This window comes from Macrobrachium rosenbergii, chromosome 55 (genome assembly GCF_040412425.1).
Source record: "Macrobrachium rosenbergii isolate ZJJX-2024 chromosome 55, ASM4041242v1, whole genome shotgun sequence".
NCBI classification, from domain to species: Eukaryota; Metazoa; Arthropoda; class Malacostraca; order Decapoda; family Palaemonidae; genus Macrobrachium; species Macrobrachium rosenbergii.
In genome coordinates, this window is record NC_089795.1 from 13314787 (window position 1) to 13337435 (window position 22649).

General features: G+C 40.1%; 2 protein-coding genes across 2 annotated transcripts in view; both read left to right on the top strand.

Annotated features, from left to right (window-relative positions):
- The window catches only part of LOC136835880 (CDGSH iron-sulfur domain-containing protein 3, mitochondrial-like), a 134082-nt gene extending 111825 nt beyond the window's left edge, over positions 1-22257 (top strand). Inside the window, exon 3 of the mRNA XM_067099726.1 lies at positions 21185-22257. Coding sequence (XP_066955827.1) covers positions 21185-21361 — 177 coding nt within the window. The 3' untranslated portion in view covers positions 21362-22257. The remainder of the gene's footprint in view (positions 1-21184) is intronic.
- Positions 13520-16603, top strand: LOC136835879 (uncharacterized). Its single transcript, XM_067099725.1, has 2 exons — positions 13520-14112; positions 14225-16603. The coding sequence occupies exon 2, from the start codon at positions 14497-14499 to the stop codon at positions 16219-16221; it is 1725 nt and encodes a 574-aa protein (XP_066955826.1). The 5' UTR covers positions 13520-14112; positions 14225-14496; the 3' UTR covers positions 16222-16603.
- Positions 22258-22649: the final 392 nt, after the last annotated feature.

Sequence of the window (22649 nt, forward strand, 5' to 3'; positions counted from 1 at the left end):
TATCGTTGGCAAGAATCGATACTCACGACTTCATTGGTGCATGGCAACAACCTTACAGCTAATAGAACGACATACTGTATCTTTATTTGAGTTCATAACTCATTTCTATATTACGCTATTCGACATAAAAAGAGCTACTATTTCGAATCAATTCGACATAAAAAAAGTTACTATTTCGAATCAATTCGTCATGAGAAAAGCTACTATTTCGAAATAATTCGACTTGAGGTATCTGGTAACTCGACTGGGAGCCAGTGTATCATATGCGATTTTCGTTACGAAACAATTCTGAGTCGAAGGCTTCGACAGAGCTTCGATGGAACCTTCTAGAATGTTCCAGAAGCCCGCATCACTTTTCCACACTGACAATGGGACATAAATCGGAGGTTTTACACGAAAAACTCTATCAAAATGTCCAAAACATAGTCAAGTCACACAGACAACACTAAAAGGAATTACCTCAAGTACCGAAAGCGGCTATCATCCGCTTCGGTAAACCTAAAAGTAGCAAAGGTTAGCCTAACTTTAGCGCTAGCACTAGCGTTCGGGCTATCGTAAATTTCATAACAAGCAGGATTATATAAACTTTCCAAGCATGTTTAACAGTTCATGCTAGGGTTTTTTGACATGCTGAATCTAAAAATCCTACCCTAACCTATGCTTTTCACTTTAATTAAGGCAGAATCCTAGCCTAAATACGGGTAGCGGTATGACGCTCCCGAGCCATCATTTCGGACACTAAAAAATATATGAAAATATTAGTTAAGCAGGACTAAATTTTGTGATTGCAGTAGGGCAGGTACTTATCTTATTCCCTGTTGACTGAGATGAAGACTCCATGCTAGATAAAGTTGATAATCCATCAGATTACACCGGAAAAGATATTACCACGCACACCAAAAAGCGCGGCTAGAAAAACATTGGGTTGGCAACATGCGCATGCGCAGTAGATGTGTAGTCGCGTTTTGACCCGATTCATTCGAACTAGCCACGGAAGTGCAAATGGAAAGGTGTAACCAGTGGAGATGTTTAACCATGAATTGATTCATCAATGCGGCGGATAGGGGTCAAAGTGCAGACCCCGAGACCTGATATCCTATCACAATAGTGACAAGCTTCCGTTAACCGGAATGAATACGTGCCAACCCTGTGCTATAAGTTCTCTGATAAGGGATTTAGCTGGGGCGCTGCCTAAGGCAGATGTAACTGCATGAGGCTCTCGTGGCTCCCTTTGACTAAAAATGCTTATACCTGAGTATTTTAATAGTTTTATCACAAAAAGTGCATTTATTCATGAAAATTATATGAAAATACAGTAATTAGTGAATATTTCTCAGTGAAAAATACCACGAATGGGCGAATTTTCCGCGAATGATGGCTAGATATGTTCCACAGAGAAACCCGCGAATGCGTGAGTCCGCGAACCATGCGAACGCGAATACGGGGGTTTACTGTATATAATTTTATGGTATTTTTTATTGCACTTTTTAAAATATTTTTTTAAAATAGCATACATCACATATTAGATTTTTGAGTTTGCCGTTTTATTCGATAGAAACTAAACTTTCTGGTATTACTTTTGTTTTTAAATTGAATGATAAATAAAGAAGGAGATGTACTTTAAAAAAACACAAAAAATGTTATGTTTAAAAGAAAAATATTCATTAAAAAAAAAGTTTTCATCCAATTCACCTGAAATTTTGTATGCATCTTCGGTCAAACTAGAGGTAACACCTGTGGAAGTTTGAACACCGTCACTCAAAATTAATCCCCGACCCCGCCGATACCCTTAACCCTTAAACGCCAAGCCCTATTTACAAAAACGCGTCTCCGTATGCCGCGCGCGTTCGGGAGCTAGCGCGCTGCGGAAAAAAGTTTTGTTCAAAAATCACAGCACGCTTAGTTTTTAAGATTAAGAGTTCATTTTGGCTCCTTTTTTTCTCATTGCCTGAAGTTTAGTATGCAACCATCAGAAATGAAAAAATATTAGCATATATAAATATTGGAATATATGACAGCGAAAAAAAAAAACTCGTATATAATTGTATACAAATCGCTGTAAGCAAAACGGTTAAAGCTAATGAGTTAATTTTTTTTAGTTGTATTGTACACTAAATTGTGATGATTTTGGTATATAACAGATTGTAAAACGATTAAAGCAACACAGAGAAAATATTATCACAAAATGATGCATGAATTAAGTAACGTATGGACGTAAAAAAGTTTTTCAAAACTTCACCATAAATCGAAATATTGTGCTAGAGACTTTCCAATTGTTTCAAAATGAAGGAAATTGATTGAATATTACTAGACTGTAAGTTTCTTAGCTTACAATTGCATTTTTTTACCATTTCGATAGAGTTAAAGTTGACCGAAGGTTGATTTTTTCTATTTATCGTTATTTATATGAAAATATTTCAAAAATGGTAAAAGCTAAAAGCATGATTTATTTTTTGTTGCATTGTACATGAAATTGTGCACATTTTGATGTATAACACTTTATGTAACGAATAATATAAAACGGCAAAAAAATTATGACAAGGTGACTCAAGAAATGCTAGGATTTTTAGCGGAGTTCGCGCGCGCTGATGGAAGGAAAAAGTTTTTTTCAAAAATTCACCATAAATGGAAATATTGTGCCAGAGGCTTTCCGTTTGTTGCAAAATGAAGGTAAAGGATTGATTGTTACTAGAATGTAAGAATTTTGGCTTACGATTGCGGTTTTCAAGCATTTCGATCGAGTTAAAGTTGACCGAAGGTCGATTTTTTTCTATTTTTTGTTATTTATATGAAAATATTTCAAAAATGGTAAAAGCTAAAAGCATGATTAATTTTTTGTTGTATTCTACATGAAATTGCGCACATTTTGATGTATAACACTTTATGTAACGAATAATATAAAATGGCGAAAAAATTACGACAATGTGACTCAAGAAATGCTAGGATTTTTTGTGGAGCGAAGGAAAAAGTTTTTTCAAAAATTCACCATAAATCGAAATATTGTGCTGGAGACTTTCCGTTTGTTGCAGAATAAAGGTAAATGATTGATTGTTACTAGAATGTAAGAATTTTGGCTTACGATTGCTTTTTTCGAGCATTTCAGTCGAGTCAAAATTGACCGAATGTTAAAATTTTGTCAGTTATCGTGATTTAAATGAAAATATTTCAAAACTGTTAAAAGCTAAAAGAATGATTTATTTTTTGTTGTATTCTACATGAAATTGTGCACATTTTGATGTATAACACTTTATGTAACAAATAATATAAAATGGCGAAAAATTACGACAAGGTGACTCAAGAAATGCCAGGATTTTCAGCGAAGGAAAAAGTTTTTTCAAAATTTACGGATGCCCCTCAGGACACCCCGATGCTTCCTAGGGGTCGTAAAGGCACGGGATGTGGTCCTTGGTCACCTTCGGTCACACGTGGGCGAACAACACGGCGCTGAGAAGCTGGGTCACTTTGGCTGCTGGGTCCTTCTCCAGCATCCCAGTCTAAAACTCGTCTCACACGCTCACTACCGACAGGCAGTATGCGCCTTTCATGGTCCTGACGGCTTTGAGACATCTCTGCAAACGTCCTGTTGCAGCACAAATACGCAAACACTCGCCAAAGTTCTGCAAAACACGGATGCGTCAAAAAATCGCTCTCGCACGGTCCGACGCTGATGCTGTCTGGTACGAGAAGGAGGGAATTCGTGCATGCGCGTCTGGGTGACGCTTATAAACAAAACAACAGCTTGATCCGTGAACTCCCAGCATCCCTCAAGGCGCGTGATTTGAAACCTTCTGCAAACTAGGCCTATAATTATTTTTTCGCGAATATTTAAAAAAAGCATTTTTAGTCGATGTATGATACGTCCACTTGACATCCAACAGACAATATTCGTTGACGTATGGTACGTCCATTAGGCGCTTAAGGGTTAATGAAAGATTCTGTTTCTAAGAATCAGGAAAAGCGGTCTAGCATGTTGCTTCTTTCTGGTAGGTTTCGGGATTGGTAATGTTACCAATGTAGTTTTGACTGCAATGGGATTGTTTTTCCCAGAACGGAGTCACTCTTCTAGAATGGCCTTACCTTCCTTTCACGTATGCGTGATGGGGGGTTGGAAGTTGTTTCAGGATGGCATGTGTAGGAATGGACCATCAACCATGCTCATGTGAAGGTTTGGGAAGAGAACAGGATGGCCTACAGCCATACCATCTTGAAGCACGGATTCTCGTCTGATTGTCGGGCAAAGATGATTGATAGCACTTATGTGGATATCTAGAAAGACGACAACCCACTTTTAAGTATATCAACAGCATGTCTGTGCAGTGCCTTTCTTTCATGTACGTGTTTTAGCTTGATCATCTGGTAATGGCCAACAGACATTACTATATACTATACCATCTACATATGGGCGAACAGGATTGTTCTACCAACTTTTACAACCTTCATAATGTAAGTTGTTGGGGTCATATTCATCGATAGCGGTCAACCTCCATTTTCAATAAACATCCACATCATCGAGCGAAAGGCCAACGCATTCAAACGAATGGATCGTTCTTCCAGACTTATATGACATATGTTATAACCTTCATCGGTTGTTTCATCTATAGTATCCAACTTCCGTTTCAATAATGTCTACAACCGAATGAATGAATTCATTCTATCAGACTCCTATGGCCATCATGGTGTGAACTGATGATCTTTCACTCTTTTGTTCAGCCAGAGACTTTGACATTTTACAGGTAGGAAGAAATCTCTGTTTCGTTGTTCCCATTCGAACCAGGAGTCATTTAATACTGATTGTGCAAAGTTTTTCCATGCATGATCAGAATTTCTTTCTAGCTACGTATATCTCTAGATCAGGCCTACTCTTCGGTACAACAGCCTCAGTGTCTTCTTCTGCAAGTACTCTTCTTAGCACAAGGATGAAGCCAAATTCTTGAAGATGGTAAGAGGGATTCTGGTCTATGACAAGGTCTCCCCATTCCTTCCCATCTTCTCTCCAAGGAGTGAGAGAGGACTTAGCCTAATGGTTAGACGACAGATATGTCCTTGGAGTGTTGTTACACACTTCCCCTCTGGAGATACTTTGTGCCCCAAGTCATCAACCAAAAGGCAGTTGCCTACACTTCAAGAGGTTAGGTTAGGTACTTAACCTAACTTAGCCTAGCCTAAATAGTTCTAGCCTAACCTTACCATTCTTGACACTCTTGGCACCCCGAAGCTGTTATTACTCAGCTCTGTCTTATGGACCGTGGGCATATCAGCCATTGTCCATACCACATTGAAAATATCGCTTCTCGACCGGTTAGCGAAGCTTAGCAACGACTGGGTCTGATCAGTACTTGGATAGGTGACCTGGGAACACTGGATGCTGTTGATGTCTAGGAGAATCTTTCGTATCCGTGGTTAGAAACCTCCTGGGAACACCGCATGCTGTTGATGTCTAGGAGACGACTTTCGCATCCATGGTTAGAAACATTGGAGCTAGTCAGTACTTGGATAAGTGACCTCCTAGGAACTTCAGATGCTGTTGGCATCTAGGAGACATCTTTCGCATCCATGATTCAAGTCTTGTGCTTACAACTTACCATCGTTCTGCCTGAATCGCCAGAGATCAACAGTGTATTAGTATTCCGTTTCTAAGGACCCTAAAGGCTACCAAGTGCCTGAAGGCTTTTGTTTTACCACTTAGGACTTCACCTCCAAACTAAGTGCCGACAGCTTGTTTTTGGTTCCGACTCGGCCAAGAATTGGTGTCTAGGAGCTCCATTTCTTTTTTCTTAAAAAAAATGCAAGTTACACTCCCCCTGTGAGGAGTGGGAGATGTGGGAGCTGTAAGCAGTAGCTGCTGCTGCTGCTGCTGCAATTACCTGTTGTTCCACAACCCAAGAGGGAGAGAATGTTATGTGGATCTTAAGTCAGTTTCAAGAGTCTCAGGGTCCAAATAGGCACTCTTTTGATAGCAATGGCACCAAGGTGGTGCTATGGTTACACTATCCTCCTCCAGAGATTTTTCATTCTTCAAAACATTGACCAGGTTGGCAGTCTCCTATACTTCCTTTATTGGAACTTAAGCACAGTTCTTTTTAGATTTTCAAATCTCAAGATCCTCGGGGTGATAGCAACGACACCACAGTATTGCCATGGTCAACAAACGGCCTAGTGTTCTTTCATCTACTCTATTGCAGTGCAGGTACACAAATAGACAGTAGAAGATTCAGTACAGTGGCCAACCAGACACATCCCAAGCAAGATGGATGTAATTACAAACAGTTCAGTTGATAAAGTCAGGGTATAAGGACAGTTGATCTTGGCACCTTGACTTTTGGAAATTTGTTCAAATTCTGAAGAAGTTTGATCATAGTCATTCTTTTCTCGACTTACTGAAATTGGCGCTGTTCTGCTCTGTGTTCTTTAAACAAGCAAGACATCTTTGGTATCCATTTACATCTGGAGGCTTATGCCTTTTGCCATTCTACATGTTTCAAAGATGATCAGTGCCATTGATCATTCCACTTCTATGGTCCTGAGATTCCAATGACAGTGTGACATCTATGTTGCCTTCTTAAAGACTAGACCTTCAGCCCAGTGGCAACGACTCGTTCATTAGCTTCGAGTTGGCTGAGAAATGGTATCAAAATTGTGATTTCCCTGACTTGTGAGACGATCAAATGAGCATACCCTGCAACTTCCTGGTGGACATCGGTACGTTTCGGACCAGATCTTTCGAGGCCGGGGCCATTGGTCTGTACATCGCATTCAGGAAAGGCCTGTCGGTCGAGTACTAGGATGAAATGTAATCGTGCAGATCACATTCATCTCCTTTTAACTTGGGACATTGCCCATAGGTCCTTGGACACCTTTTCCTTGGGTCCTGTGGTGGATGCTCAACAAGTCATGTAGTTCACCTAGCTCTTGAGGGACAGGTGGCATCTCAAAGGTGTGCAGCTGCAAGGGGAAGGTGTGTGTGGGACTGGCCTCCTCCCTGTCTCCTGTCTTCCTTCCTCTTCCAGTGGACAGAAGAACATGTTGGACGGGTGTGCATGCAGGTGATCGAGATGACCGAGTATCGTATTTATAATCTCCATTTGTATTAGTAGATGCAAAGCTTCCTTCTCTCTAGCAAGGGGAGAGAGGGACTAACTATGAACAAACTAGTTGGTTATTCTTAGCTTTATGGTCTCTGACACTGTGGGTTCATCCAAACGTTTGCAAATCAAGGGTATTACATTTCATTAATTCGAAAAGCCCAGAAGTCTGGCAGTTGAACATTTTTCTTGTTCAATAGATCAGAGGTACGGTCTCCTTCCTTTGGTCTTTCGTGACCAGGAAGAGAGTACAGTACTCAGGTGAGCTGAACTATCAGTCAGTTGAAAGATTTACTCAGAATCCTCCCTCCAAGAGTAAGTCTCCCTTATGTATAGACTGAGGGTTTGTATTTGTGTAGGAACAAATGACAATTTTTTAAAGTAATTTGTATTTTTCCCAACTTAAAAACCTGAGGTCTTTATATAAAGTGCCCACCTCTTACAACCCCTCATTCTCTTACCTGGGCCAAAAGGTAAACTGCGTAGAATTGATTGCACACCAACTGGGTGTGTGGTCCTTCCACCCTTACCATCAGTAGCGATTACCATAACCAACCACTTTCCAAATGTTTATTGCTGGTTTTCCAGCTAGCTGAAAGTTAATCCCATTTGTAAAGACCTCAGGTTTGTATGTTAGAAAAAATACAAATTACTTAAAAAATTTGTCATATTCCTGTGGTGGCATATATACAGTATGTTTGATGGTGTTGTGATGAAACTAACTATGTTTTGGTAACAAAACAGATGTTTCCATTTCCCTGCAAGCCTCACAAATTTTGCTGCCTCAACCACAGTTTACAAAATACTGGTGAACCTTGGACACTGGGATGTAATATAAGACATAAATATAATTGAGGATTTGTATGGAAAAGGGTTTTAATTAAAAAACATATTAATGCTCAGTCTATTAGAAACAAAGTGGACATATTTAAAATATTGAAGATAAGTGGAATAGTTGGAATGACAGAAACAGTCATATTAAAGCAAGTTATTTTGACAGAGAATTTGATTCACCAGAGTATGAAATTTTCTTGAAAGATAGACTGGGTAAAAGAGGAGGAAGCATACGTACAGTAAACCCCCCGTATTCGCAGTCTCACTATTCGCAATCTCACATATTTGCGGATTTCTCTGTGGAACGTATGTACCCATTATTCGTGGCAAATTCACCCATTCGCGATATTTTTCACTGAGAAATATTCACTGATTACTGTATTTTCATATAATTTTCATGACTAAATGCACTTTTTGTGATAAAACTATTAGCAATTCTGGGCTCGACCTGTGTCACCCAGTGAAATGGTTCCAGTAGCACACATTTCTAGGTATAAATATTGCTAAATATACCAGAGAAAAAGCTATCCATAATGCCAGGGTTACTACCCCTGGATCGATCACCACAATGGTGTCGGTATGCACTAAGGGGTGAGTGGTAGCCACTATCACAGATGCTTTGCCCAACAGATCTCTCCATTCTCAAAGCCCCCAACATGGGTGAGCCGTTCCAACCACTACCTTCCGCTCGTTGCCACCTACCACTCGCACCCGCCATCTTCATTCCAAAATTTAGCACAACACGTGAACACCGTGTCTTTTTCTTTACGTGATTTCGATCCAATTACGGCTTTAATCATGTCATCCCATGAGGATTTCACACCATCTAAGTTGAGTACTATATCTGGTTGGTTTTTTAAACGTGAGAGGCACAGTTTTTATGAACTGTAAGTAAAATATGTTTACCATGTGCACAGCCGAACGTAGGCTATGCTTGCCTCTGTTGCGTTTTCGACCCTCAGTCTCCGCAATTATAGTTAGCAGAACGAAATTCTGCTAGATACTATCCATTTACTCCATTTCGGTTTTTGGAGCATATTTTGGAGAAATTACCATGTCGCTGGTGAAGAGGCAAGGGAACCTTTGTATCTTGGCTTGAGCTAGGCTCAACTATTTCTGATCATAGAATTTGAGTCTTTTTATTAGTTTCCTTTCCTCCACCAGCGAGTTGGTGCCTTCTCGGTGGTGTTATTATTATTATCATGTTTATAGCTGATGCGTATAAGGATGGATGACAAGTCCATACCTGGATTAGTTTATGCATGTGATTCGGCGTCAGAGGTAGGCCATCTTGGTACCTAAAGTTACCTACGAATCCTTCTCTGCCACCGAATCATTTATGTTTATATATATAATCTTTAGGCTAACCCACATCATGGGTGGTTAACATTATATCATATATTATTTTGTTCTGGTAACAAGGTTGGTTTTATTTCTATCAATATGGTAGTTACTAGCCTAGCCTACCTGACCAGGCCGTGATACGGTTTTGGAGGGTTAGGCTAGGCATGACATGCGCTCTTACACGATGCTCAGGCTACCTAGCTCACCTGACCAGGCCGTTTTACGGTTTTGGAGGGTGAAGTTAGACTAGTGAGAGAGTTCCTCATTCACACTTAGCCCACCTGACCAGGCCGTTAGGTTTTGGAGGGTGAGGTTAGGCTAGTGAGAGAGTTCCTCATTCACACTTAGCCCGCCTGTCCAGGCCGTTAGGTTTTGGAGGGTGAGGTTAGAATAGTGACAGGGCTCCTCAATTCATACCTCGCCACCTGACCAGGCCGATTCGGTTTTGGAGGGTGAGGCTAGATTAGTACGAAGATTCTTCTCTCCCCACACCTGTAGCGCTCATCCTAGCCTTCCTGACCAGGCCAAAAAGTTTTGGTTTTGGAAGGTAGGCTAGGAACAGGAGGTTTATCCTCCGGCTTTTTCGTGTATATAGCCTAGTCCTTCTTTACCTGAACGATTAGAATCTGGCGACGTTGCCTGGGCGACATCCTCGTAAGAGGAAAGCCGATCGCTTGCGCTCAGCACCTCAGTATAGGAGGTTGTATTCGGCTTCTCGGAGGGTGCATCCACCTGACCGGTCCCGTTCCGCTGGGTTTCCACCACTCACCTACCTTTCCCTCCCCGGGCCAGATTAGTTCGGGCGGTGTCTCGTTAGCTCGCTACTAATTACTTTTAGTAGCTAGTAGCTGGAGTGTCGAACATTGTCCTGTGAACCAAATAAGAGTTACGATATGATAGAATTAGTTGTTTTTAAAAGTACTTTGTGTTTCCGCCTGCTTGAGGCGGCGTGTCTCCGCCGGACTAGTCTGATCTTTCGTTTGTTATTGTCCATTTAACCCTTAAACGCCTACTGGACGTATCATACGTCGACTAAAATTGTCTGTTGGGTGCCAAGTGCACGCACGTCGTCGACTACAAAAAATTTCAACCTTCGGTCAACTTTGACTCGACCGAAATGGTCGAAAAACGCAATTGTAAGCTAAAACTCTTACATTCTAGTAATATTCAATCATGTACCTTCATTTTGCAACAAATTGGAAGTCTCTAGCACAATATTTCGATTTATGGTGAATTTTTGAAAAAAACTTTTTCTTACGCCCGCGCGGTAACTCGGCCGAAAATTTCAGAAATTCTTTCGTCATTTTGTCGTAATTTTTGCACTGTTCTATATTAGCCATTACATAAAGTTTTATATATGAAAATGTGCGCAATTTCATGTACAATACAACAGAAAATAACTCATGGTTGTAGCTTTTATCAGTTTTGAAATATTTTCATATAAATCACGATAACTGCCAAAATTTGAACCTTCGGTCAACTTTGACTCGACCGAAATGGTAAAAAAACGCAATTGTAAGCTAAAACTCTTACATTGTAGTAGTATTCAATCATTTACCTTCATTTTGCAACCAATTGGAAGTCTCTAGCACAATATTTCAATTTATGGTGAAATTTTGAAAAAAACTTTTTCCTTATGTCCGCGCCAGAAATTCTTTCGTCACGTTGTCGTAATGTTTGCACTGTTTTATATTAGTCGTTGCATAAAGTTTTATATATGGAAATGTGCGCAATTTCATGTAGAATACAACAGAAAATAACTCATGGTTGTAGCTTTTATCAATTTTGAAATATTTTCATATAAATCACGATAACTGCCAAAATTTCAAGCTTCGGTCAAATTTAACTCTACCGAAATGGTCAAAAAACGCAATTATAAGCTAAAACTCTTACATTCTAGTAATATTCAATAATGTACCTTCATTTTGCAACAAACTGGAAGTCTCTAGCACAATATTTCGATTTATGGTGAATTTCTGAAAAAAAACTTTTTCCTTACGTCTGCACGCTGTAACTCGGCCTAACATCTCAGAAATTCTTTCGTCGTTGTCGTAATGTTTGCATCGTTTTACGTTAGTCGTTACATAAAGTTTTATATATGAAAATGTGCGCAATTTCATGTACAATACAACAGAAGATAGCTCATGGTTGTAGCTTTTATCAGTTTTGAAACATTTTCACATAAATCACGATAACTGCCAAAATTTCAACCTTCGGTCAACTTTAACTCGACCGAAATGGTCAAAAAACGCAATTGTAAGCTAAAACTCTTACATTCTAGTAATATTCAATTGTTTACCTTCATTTTGCAATAAATTGGAAGTCTCTAGAACAATATTTCGATTTATGGTGAATTTTTGAAAAAACATTTTCCTTACGTCTGCTCGGTAACTTGGCCAAACATCTCAGAAATTCTTTAGTCTCGTTGTCGTAATATTTGCACCGTTTTATATTAGTCGTTACATAAAGTTTTATATATGAAAATGTGCGCAATTTCATGTACAATACAACAGAAAATAACTCACGGTTGTAGCTTTATCAGTTTTGAAATATGTTCATATAAATCACGATAACTGCCAAAATTTCAACCTTCGGTCAACTTTGACTCGACCGAAATGGTAAAAAAATGCAATTGTAAGCTAAAACTCTTACATTGTAGTAATTTTCAATCATTTACCTTCATTTTGCAACCAATTGGAAGTCTTTAGCACAATATTTCGATTTATGGTGAATTTTTGAAAAAAACTTTTTCCTTACGTCCGCGCCAGAAATTCTTCGTCATGTTGTCGTAATGTTTGCACTGTTTTATATTAGTCGTTACATAAAGTTTTATATATGAAAATGTGCGCAATTTCATGTAGAATACAACAGAAAATAACTCATGGTTGTAGCTTTTATCAATTTTGAAATATTTTCATATAAATCACGATAACTGCCAAAATTTCAAGCTTTGGTCAAATTTAACTCTACCGAAATGGTAAAAAACGCAATTATAAGCTAAAACTCTTACATTCTAGTAATATTCAATCATGTACCTTCATTTTGCAACAAAATGGAAGTCTCTAGCACAATATTTCGATTTATGGTGAATTTCTGAAAAAAACTTTTTCCTTACGCTCTGCGCTGCTGTAACTCGGCCAACATCTCAGAAATTCTTTCGTCATGTTGTCGTAATGTTTGCATCGTTTTACATTAGTCGTTACATAAAGTTTTATATATGAAAATGTGTGCAATTTCATGTAGAATACAACAGAAGATAGCTCATGGTTGTAGCTTTTATCAGTTTTGAAATATTTTCACATAAATCACAATAACTGCCAAAATTTCAACCTTCGGTCAACTTTAACTTGACCGAAATGGTAAAAACACAATTGTAAGCTAAAACTCTTACATTCTAGTAATATTCAATCGTTTACCTTCATTTTGCAATAAATTGGAAGTCTCTAGCACAATATTTCGATTTATGGTGAATTTTTGAAAAAATTTCCCTTACGTCTCTTGCTGATAACTTGGCCGAACATCTCAGAAATTCTTTCGTCTCGTTGTCGTAATATTTGCACCGTTTTATATTAGTCGTTACATAAAGTTTTATATATGAAAATGTACAAATTTCATGTACAATACAACAGAAAATAACTCATGGTTGTAGCTTTTATCAGTTTTGAAATATTTTCATATAAATCACGATAACTTCAAAATTTCAACCTTCGGTCAACTTTGACTCGACCGAAATGGTAAAAAAACACAATTGTAAGCTAAAACTCTTACATTCTAGTAATATTCAATCATTTACCTTCATTTTGCAACCAATTGGAAGTCTCTAGCACAATATTTCGATTTATGGTGAATTTAAAAAAAAAACATTTTTTTACGTCCGCACGTTACGAATTCTTGCATCATTTTTTGATAATATTTTCTCTGTGTTGCTTTGATTGTTTTACAATTTGTTATATACCAAAATCATTGCAATTTAGTGTACAATACAACTAAAAAAAATGAACTCATTAGCTTTAACCGTTGTGCTTACAGCGCGATTTGTATACAATTATATGAGTTTTTTTTTCCCTGTCATATATTCCAGTATTTATATATGATAATGATATTGTTTTTCATTTCTCATGGTTGCAATGACAAAAAAAAAGGAGCCAAAAATGAACTCTTAATCTTAAAAACTAAGTGTGCTTTGATTTTTTGAAAAAAACTTTTTTTCCGCTTCGGCGTTAACTCACCGAATGCTGCCAGCATACGGGAAACGTTTTTGTAAATAGAGGCGCGGCGTTTAAGGGTTAACCACTCCGGTGGGTATGGTTTCCGGCATATTTTCGGTTTCCATTATTTGGTTACTGCCCTGGGCGATTTGAGAGATGGGCTATATGCGAACACACTATTTCGCTCATTTTACGCCGATTCCATATTATGTGACACAATGAGATTTCAGTGACAAGTCACGGCGGAGTAACATAGAGTGCTTGCTTATAACATAAATATTAGTTAATCATTCCGTAGCATAAATCTATGTTAAAATAGACTTTTGCTGCTGGACTCAGTTCCGGCGGGTCTTGCCTTGATGATACTCATGTACCATCATCCATAAATCTATGTAAGATAGACTTTTGCTGCCGGACTTAGTTCCGGCGGGTCTTACCTTGATGATACTCATGTACCATCATTCCACTTACAGATGGTACGTTGTCAGGAGCCAGGGTGCACAGCCGTCCTCCAACAACCCTGCGGACACGAGGTGTGCCGCTCGCACTCCAGCTGCGCGGTGCAAGTTGGAGACCTGGTTGTTTGGCACCCGGACGGCTGTGAGATTTGTTACGCTCTTTACGAGCTGGTAACAGATGAGTCGGTAAGTGACAAGAGACTGCTAACCTTTAGTCCCCTTTGATTTTAATGGCTCAATATGGATATATGCGAAAAAATTGGAGAATATTTTTAGCAAGTCTTATCTTCTCTTCCAGTCTAACCAAGCAATCCGAGCCTCTTCGCTGTCGACCCTGAAGACCTGGGTCGGCAGATTTGGAAGAAATGTTGCGTCTGGCCGCCCCTATGTACTGTCGGAGGAGATTTGCAATCTCCTTTATACGAATGCTCGGATCTCCGCCGCAGTACCGAAGGACGTGGCCGCCCCACTCATTGCGAGGATCAGGGAAGAGACGCAGCCCCCCAAGACGAAAATCTGTGCGAAGAGGTGGCGGAAGAAGTAGTGGCCATCAATATCCACATCGAACCGATGAGCGTAGATGACCATCAGGTAGAAGGTAGGGTGGTAAGTGAGGCAGGTGAAAGTAGCGGAAATAGATCACTTTTAGTTAGTTCACCATCTTCGTCCTCGTCTTTCCAGGGATTTTCCAAGTCAGCTAACCTTGGGGACAGATCTCGGTCTGTTATCCCCAAGGTGAAATCTCTGAAGAAGAAGGACTTACCTAAGTCTTCTAGACCTCAAAGGTCTAATCTGCCAGCTCCCTCTAGGTTGTCACTGGCTCCCAAACCAGTGACGTCCTTAAGTAAGGCTACTCCCCCGTCTAAGGGGTCGAGGACCAGAGTTTCGAAGGCTAAGCCCCCACAGCCTAGCTTCGACTCTGAGGCCTTCGTCGACCTGCTGATGCAGAGGATCGACTCTAAGGTGGAAGCTTGGCTACAAGATCTCTCGTCTCAGCTTGTCACAAGCTTAGAGACCTCCGGACAGTCAGTGCTGTCATTGGCACAGAGGATGCAGGCCCAGGAAAGCTTGCTCTCCGGATTCATCCAATCCGGAACAGTACAGCAGTCACATGTTGTCCCTGATGCCTCCAGACTGCCCCCCTTTGATAAGGGAAACCCGTGGCGGCTGGCCCTGCATGCCCCCCTGCATAATGGCACACTGACCATAGAGGGATTGGGCACTCGTCGTCTGGAAGAACTAGAGTTCTTTCCGGCCAACCTAGTGCCTCCCTATCCAGGCTTTGCCAGGTTAACTGAGGAAGCCTGGATTAGATCCGATAAGGTCCCTAAGGAAACGGTCATCTTTCCTAGGGACCAAGCTCAATCCACCCTGATGCACGCTCTCACTGACTGGGAGTGCGAGAACACGAAACTTACTCCCTTTAGGGGAAGTTTCACAATGTTCTCTGTAGGTGACTCTATCCCGACCCCCTGCACTACTAAGATTGCAGAGCTGACCCTTCAGGCTGGGATAGATGGCAAACCCATACCTCAACTCCAGGAGACAGATCCTACTTCCCTTCTCTTCCCCGGAGATTCGGAATGTTGGTTGGGAGCTCCGGCAACGTTCACGGTGGGGAAACTCGATCCCGAGTGTGCCTCCACCCTGTTCAGCAAGCAACTTCCCAGGATTCCGGATGCTCTGCTAAAGACGGAGTTTGGGGCTAGATGCAGGTTGAGTCGCTCCCTTCATTCCGTCACCATCTCAGAGGTAACTGCATTAGTCTATACTGATGAACCTCTGTTTAAGGTCCTCACAAAGTCACTATTGGCATCCTTCCAATCGGACCTTTATGACTTTGTGGTTGCGAGGCAGAACTGCCGAAAGCACATCTCTGCCGACGCCACCATCAGGCATGAGCCCAATAGACTCATGAAAAGCTCTATCTGGGGACCTAACCTCTTCCCAGAGGATGAGGTCAATAATGTCCTGGCAGAGGCAACCAGAGCGAACCAGAGTCTTCGCTCTCGCTGGGGTCTTCCTTTCAAAAGGAAGTCCTCTGAGACCTCCGGACCTCAACCTAAGGAAAGGAAGAGGTTCAGGAGATTCCAGAGCTATCGGAAGCCTCAGGCTCAGACTGTGCTTCAGACGGTACCGGTCTCACAGATCGGACAGCCTTCCACATCCAAGGCACAGCCTCAGCAGCAGTACGTACTAATGCAGCCGGCTCAGCAAGCTTCGGCTCCGCCAGCCTTCGTGACGTCCCCAGCTTTCAACGCCTCGTTTGAAAACCAAGGGGCGTTTCGGGGATAAAATAGGCATGCGTGGGGTAGTAGAGCCAGAGCCGCCTACAGAGGTAGAGCAGCGTCCAGACCTCTCTCGCGTGGAAGAGGAGCCCGAGGAGGCAGAGGGAGTAAGACCTCTTCCAATCAATGAGCCTCCTCAGGTAGGCGGGAGATTGTATCTCTTCCGACCTTCAGTCCATGGGCCCACAGCATAATTTCAAAAGGTCTGGGATGGAGCTGGAGCAGAGGGCCTCCTCCGCCAGTCAGATTCCATCAACCTCCATCCAAAGACTTACTGGACTATGCAAAAGACCTTCTGCAAAAGAAGGCAATAAAGAAAGTCAGACACTTGAAATTTCAAGGCCGTCTGTTCAGTGTCCCAAAGAAAGACTCAGACAAGCAAAGAGTAATTCTAGACTTGTCTTGTCTGAACTTATACATTCAATGCAACAAGTTTCGCATGATGCTTACAATCTCGCAGGTACGGACCCTACTTCCCGTGGGGCCGTCACCACCTCTATAGATCTTTCAGACGCATATTATCACGTCCCGATTGCGAAATTTCTCTCTTACCTAGGGTTCAGACTAGGAAAACAAGCATACTCGTTCAGAGTCATGCCATTCGGGCTCAACATAGCTCCCAGAATATTTACCAAACTGGCAGAGACAGTAGTTCAAGAACTACGGGCTCAAGGGATTATGCTGGCCGCATACCTGGACGATTGGATAATATGGGCATCCAACGCCAAGGAATGTCGAAAAGCAACAATCACAGTAATCAACTTCCTGGAATACTTGGGATTCCAAATAAACAGGAAGAAATCCCGTCTAGTTCCGGCTGCTCAATTTCAGTGGTTGGGAATCCAATGGGACCTTAACACACACAAACTGTCACTTCCGCCAGCCAAAAGGAGGGAAATAGCCAAAGCTACCAGGCAGTTCCTCAAGAACAAAAGAGCCTCTCGTCGTACCCAGGAAAGAGTTCTAGGCTCTCTTCAGTTCGCTTCAGTAACAGACTTGTTACTAAAAGCCAGACTGAAGGATATAAACAGGGTATGGCGGAAACGAGCCAACAGCAGAAACAGAGACAAGGTGTCTCTAATTCCGCCGGTATTGAGGAAGAGGCTTCGACCATGGTCGACAGTCAAGAGTTTGGCAAGGTCAGTGCCTCTTCAATTTCCCCCTCCATCGCTAGTGACCCATACGGATGCTTCCCTAAGCGGATGGGGAGGATACTCCCAACACAAGAAAATTCAAGGAACATGGTCGACAGTATTCCGCCAGTTCCATATCAACATTCTAGAGGCAGTGGCAGTTTTTCTAACATTAAAGAAACTATGTCCAGACAGACAGATTCACATCAGACTGGTGCTGGACAGTGCATTAGTTGTACATTGCCTAAACAGAGGGGGCTCCAAGTCGAGCCATATCAATCAGGTAATGATTGCAATTTTCTCTCTGGCAAGGAAACATCTTTGGCACCTGTCAGCTACCCACCTGGCAGGTGTTCGAAATGTCATTGCAGATTCTCTATCCAGGACAACTCCGCTGGAGTCGGAATGGTCCTTGGACAAGACATCGTTCGAGTGGATTTGTCTTCAGGTACCGGGTCTCCAGATAGACCTGTTTGCCACAGAGAGCAACCTCAAGCTTCCGTGTTACGTTGCTCCCAATCTAGACCCTCTAGCTCATTCCACAGATGCGATGTCAATCGACTGGAACAGATGGCAAAGGATCTATCTGTTTCCACCAATAAACCTATTGATGAAAGTTTTACACAAACTCAGATCATTCAAAGGTCAAGTAGCACTTGTGGCACCCAACTGGCAAGAGCAATTGGTTTCCTCTTCTACTGGAGTTGAAGCTCCGGCACAAACAGATTCCCAATCCAAGATTGACACAAGTAGTGCAAACTCGGACTGTGTCAGCTTCCTCAAGAATTCTGAGTGCCCTAGCTTTATGGACTTCATGAAGTTTGCAGCTCAGAAAGACGCTAACATTGATCCTATTAATACACTGTTCATAGAATCAGATAAGAGGGAATCTACACTTAGACAATATGACTCAGCAGTTAAAAAGTTAGCATTATTTCTAAGGGAATCTGAAGCTCAGAAAATGACCACGAATCTAGCAATCTCTTTCTTCAGATCATTATTTGAGAAAGGACTGGCCACTAGTACTGTTACTACAACAAAATCTGCTTTAAGAAAAATATTTTTACATGGCTTTAATATTAACCTTACAGACTCATATTTTTCGTCAATTCCTAAAGCATGTGCTTGTCTTAGACCAGCAATCCGTCCACACACGGTTTCCTGGTTCTTAAATGACGTACTTAAATTGGCATCAGACACTGATAACGAATTATGTACATACCCGAGTCTGTTAAGGAAGACGTTATTTTTAGTAAGTCTAGCCTCAGGGGCTAGAATTTTTGACTGTCTGCTCTTTCTAGAGAACCGAATCATGTTGATTTCCTCCCGTCAGGAGAAGTTCTGTTGTCTCCGGATCTCAGATTTCTAGCAAAGAATGAGGATCCACAAAATAGATGGTCTCCTTGGAAGATTATTCCCCTTCCACAGGATCTGTCTTTATGTCCAGTTAACACTTTAAAAGCTTATTTAAATAGAACTTCTAAAAGAACTTCAGGCCCTCTTTTTGTTAGGGAAAATGGGGGTACCATTTCCTTAAAGGCCATCAGGCAACAAATTCTTTATTTTATTAAACAGGCTAACCCGGATTCAGTACCTCGGGTACATGATATTCGGGCGGTAGCCACCTCAGCTAATTATTTTCACAATATGAATTTTGATGACCTTAAAAAGTATACGGGCTGGAAATCACCAACAGTATTTAAACGCCACTATCTTAAGTCCCTAGAGGCTCTTAAATATTCTACTGTAGCTGCAGGAAGTATTGTTCCTCCTGGTCCAGCTCAAGACTAGTATATATAACTCTTGTTTATCCTCGTTGTAATGTAATTCTTGATTAAATTACCTATTGGTATATTCTTTCGCCTACCTGCCTCGCTTGCTTGCCCTGCTTTCTAGCCTTTTAGGTCAGGTCTGCTTCACAGCCTGACTCCTGCCTGTAACATTGATATCCTGTTTTTAAGTCATAATCTGTTTAGCATTAAGTATCTTGGTGTTGGTTATTTGGTATTTCTAGACTATATGCCTTATAGTTTTTTTAATTATATTTTGAACTTTATAATTTGGGGCTATTAAAACTCAGTATTGTTCTCTTAGTTTTATTTAGCTCCATTAAGGTAATCTTTTAGATGGTACCACCAAGCTATTGTATGGCTGATTCTCTGTTACTATTTCACTGGGTGACACAGGTCGAGCCCAGAAAAGGGATTTTGACAACGGAAAAATCTATTTCTGGGGGAAGACCTGTGTCACCCAGTGACCCATCCCTGTTCTTCCTTTCCCACCCGGATAGCATACCTAGCTTGGAGGGTGCTAATTTTGGGATGAAGATGGCGGGCGCGAGTGGTAGGTGGCAGCGAGCGGAAGGTAGTGGTTGGAATGGCTCACCCATGTTGGGGGCTTTGAGAATGGAGAGATCTGTTGGGCAAAGCATCTGTGATAGTGGCTACCACTCACCCACTAGGCATACCGACACCATTGTGGTGATCGATCCAGGGGTAGTAACCCTGGCATTATGGATAGCTTTTTCTCTGGTATATTTAGCAATATTTATACCTTAGAAATGTGTGCTATTGGAACCATTTCACTGGGTGACACAGGTCTTCCCCCAGAAATAGATTTTTCCGTTGTCAAAATCCCTTTTTTAGAGGGTTTTTCTTGTTTTTAAACTATCAAAATAAGCAGTTCTAAGTGTTTTTAGAGGGGTTTTAAGTATTTGCGGATTTTAGCTATTCATGGGGGTTGCGGTACACATCCCCCGCGAATACGGGGGGTTTACTGTGCTGCTAAATATCAAGGAAAACTTGGTCTATATGTATGTGAAGTTGGATAAGTATTATTTTTAACATACAGTATAATTTTAATCATTCTATAAACATGAAGACAAAAACACTGGAAGCTTTATGTTGATAAAAACTTTTATATTTTCATACAGTAAACCGCCCCCAAACACAAAAAACTCTATAAATGCTTACAGTATACCTGAGTATTTTAATAGTTTTATCACAAGAAGTGTGTTTAGTCATGAAAATATGAAAATACAGTAATTAGTAAATATTTCTCAGTGAAAAATACTGCAAATGGGCGAATTTTCCGCAAATAATGTGTATATATGTTCCATGGAGAAATCTGCGAATAGGTGAGAGTGCGAATTGTGAGAACGTGAATACGGCGGGTTTACTGTAAACTCAGGTTTTTTGGAGGAAGCTTTTTCTTTGGAGAAGAAAATCTTCCAAATCTTCCCTATCAAGGAAAGTAAAAACTCACTTTAAATGACAAAAAAAATAAGCAGTCAGCTGGTTTACATACAGAATACTGAAAATGGTTAGTGTAGTGATAAGTGAATGGTCATTATCACAGATATCCCCAAATTTATGTTGCAGGCATAAATTACATAGTTATTTTAGCCCTTGTCATACCTTGGTCATGTGCCCCAAACCAATGGTGAGCTATATATGCATTTGTTAATAGAAGAACTTATGGTACCACATGGTGCACAGTTTATCCATATGCAGTATATGTCAGAGTCAGTAAATTTGAAAATCTTGAGAGTTTGCACAAGATTTACTATATCCTTGATTTCCTTCAAAATTGTTCTTGTCCAGAAAATCACTTTATGGCTGGAAACAGTCAATTATTGATAGGCTAGGGAAGTTTCTGCTCCTAAGATGATTCTCTCTCTCTCTCTCTCTCTCTCTCTCTCTCTCTCTCTCTCTCTCTCTCTCTCTCTCTATGAATAGTAATTTTCAGTTTTTTCATGAAATTTCAAATAAAAATCTTAAACACTGACTAAAAATTATTTTTAGTCAAAGCCTTTCAATTATATCTTTTTTTTTCCAGCCAATGTGTGATGGGACTCATTTGAATACTCAGTTAAAAATCAAGCAGTATCCGATAGTCTTCAAAGCACCAAAGACTATGGATGTATGGTTTTGTAACTGTAAACAGACAAAAAATCCACCATTTTGTGATGGTAGCCACTTAGATGAAAGAGTAAAGGCAGCAATTAGAGACTGATCACAAGGTAATTTTGAGCTACAGCTGTCTAATTGTGTACAAACCATGAGTTTTAGATATTCATATGCACAGTCATTAGCTTATTAAAAATAACTGGAAACAAGCCACGTGGAACCTTCAATATTAGTAAAGCTCTAAAATTGTGTGTTTTTTTTTATGAAATCCAGAATGAGAAAAATGTTTTCTACATGTAATTTTATGTTAGATTAAAATAGTCAGTGGCATAAAAATAATATAAGGTACTGTGTAGTGAAAGCATTTTTGCTTGTACATTTTACAAACCTTTTTAATTATATTGAGAAGGGACTTCAGCAATCCTTTGTATGTCATGTTTGTTTTGTGGTCTAAATCAAAGAAAGAATACTGCAGAAGATTTACTATCAAACATGTGTGGATATGTCAACCATTAGCATCCTATAGCCTTTAGTGATGCTAGTTGTCATCAATAAGTTTTTCATCTTTTATAATTATCTTGAATCTTTAGCATATATGAATCACATATGTGAAATAGGTTTAATGTACATGTAATGGACCAATTTGCTATACAATTGAACTACAATAAGTATTTATGACAGTACTTTTCCTAAAGACAAGTGCTTTAACGATTAATGATATTTTGCAAGATGGGGAAATCTGTTCTGTTACACACCATTCAAGTGTTTGTGTACATTTAACAAATAGAGGTATTTACCAGTCAAGTCATATAAAAGACTGTGTTCAAATGTTTTTTTTTTTTTTTTTGTGGAATTTTTCACAGGTAAAAACAGTGTTTGATTTGTTGATTTAGATCATCAATGTTGATAATTACTCTGTAGAGGAAGATTTTTCTGTAAATTAATTGATTACAAAAATCTGTAAATATTTAAAATAAAATTATAGAAATATAAAATCCATTATTACTGCTTATTTCATTAATTACAAACACATTATTAGCGGTGGGCAACCTTGTGATTAAGGTTGTTTTCTGTAAGAATAATAATCCCTCTCAATCTGTTGTCCTCCATTTTTGTCTGCATTTGCAAAGTAGTCTGCATCTCAGTGGGCAGAGGAGGAGGGCACCCCTGGCAAAACAATTGTTTGTGTATGTAAATGAAATATGAATATTTGTTATTTAAGTGTATTCATTCAAAGGTACAAATAAGGCTGAATAACTACAGTGTATCACTCTGTATGGAGGCATATCGTCATGAATTATTAGGAACTTGTTCTTTGTTAAGTAGATGTATATAGCTTTTAGTTTTCTATGTGGAATGCTGTATATCTTTGCTGGAAATTTGATAGTATGGCT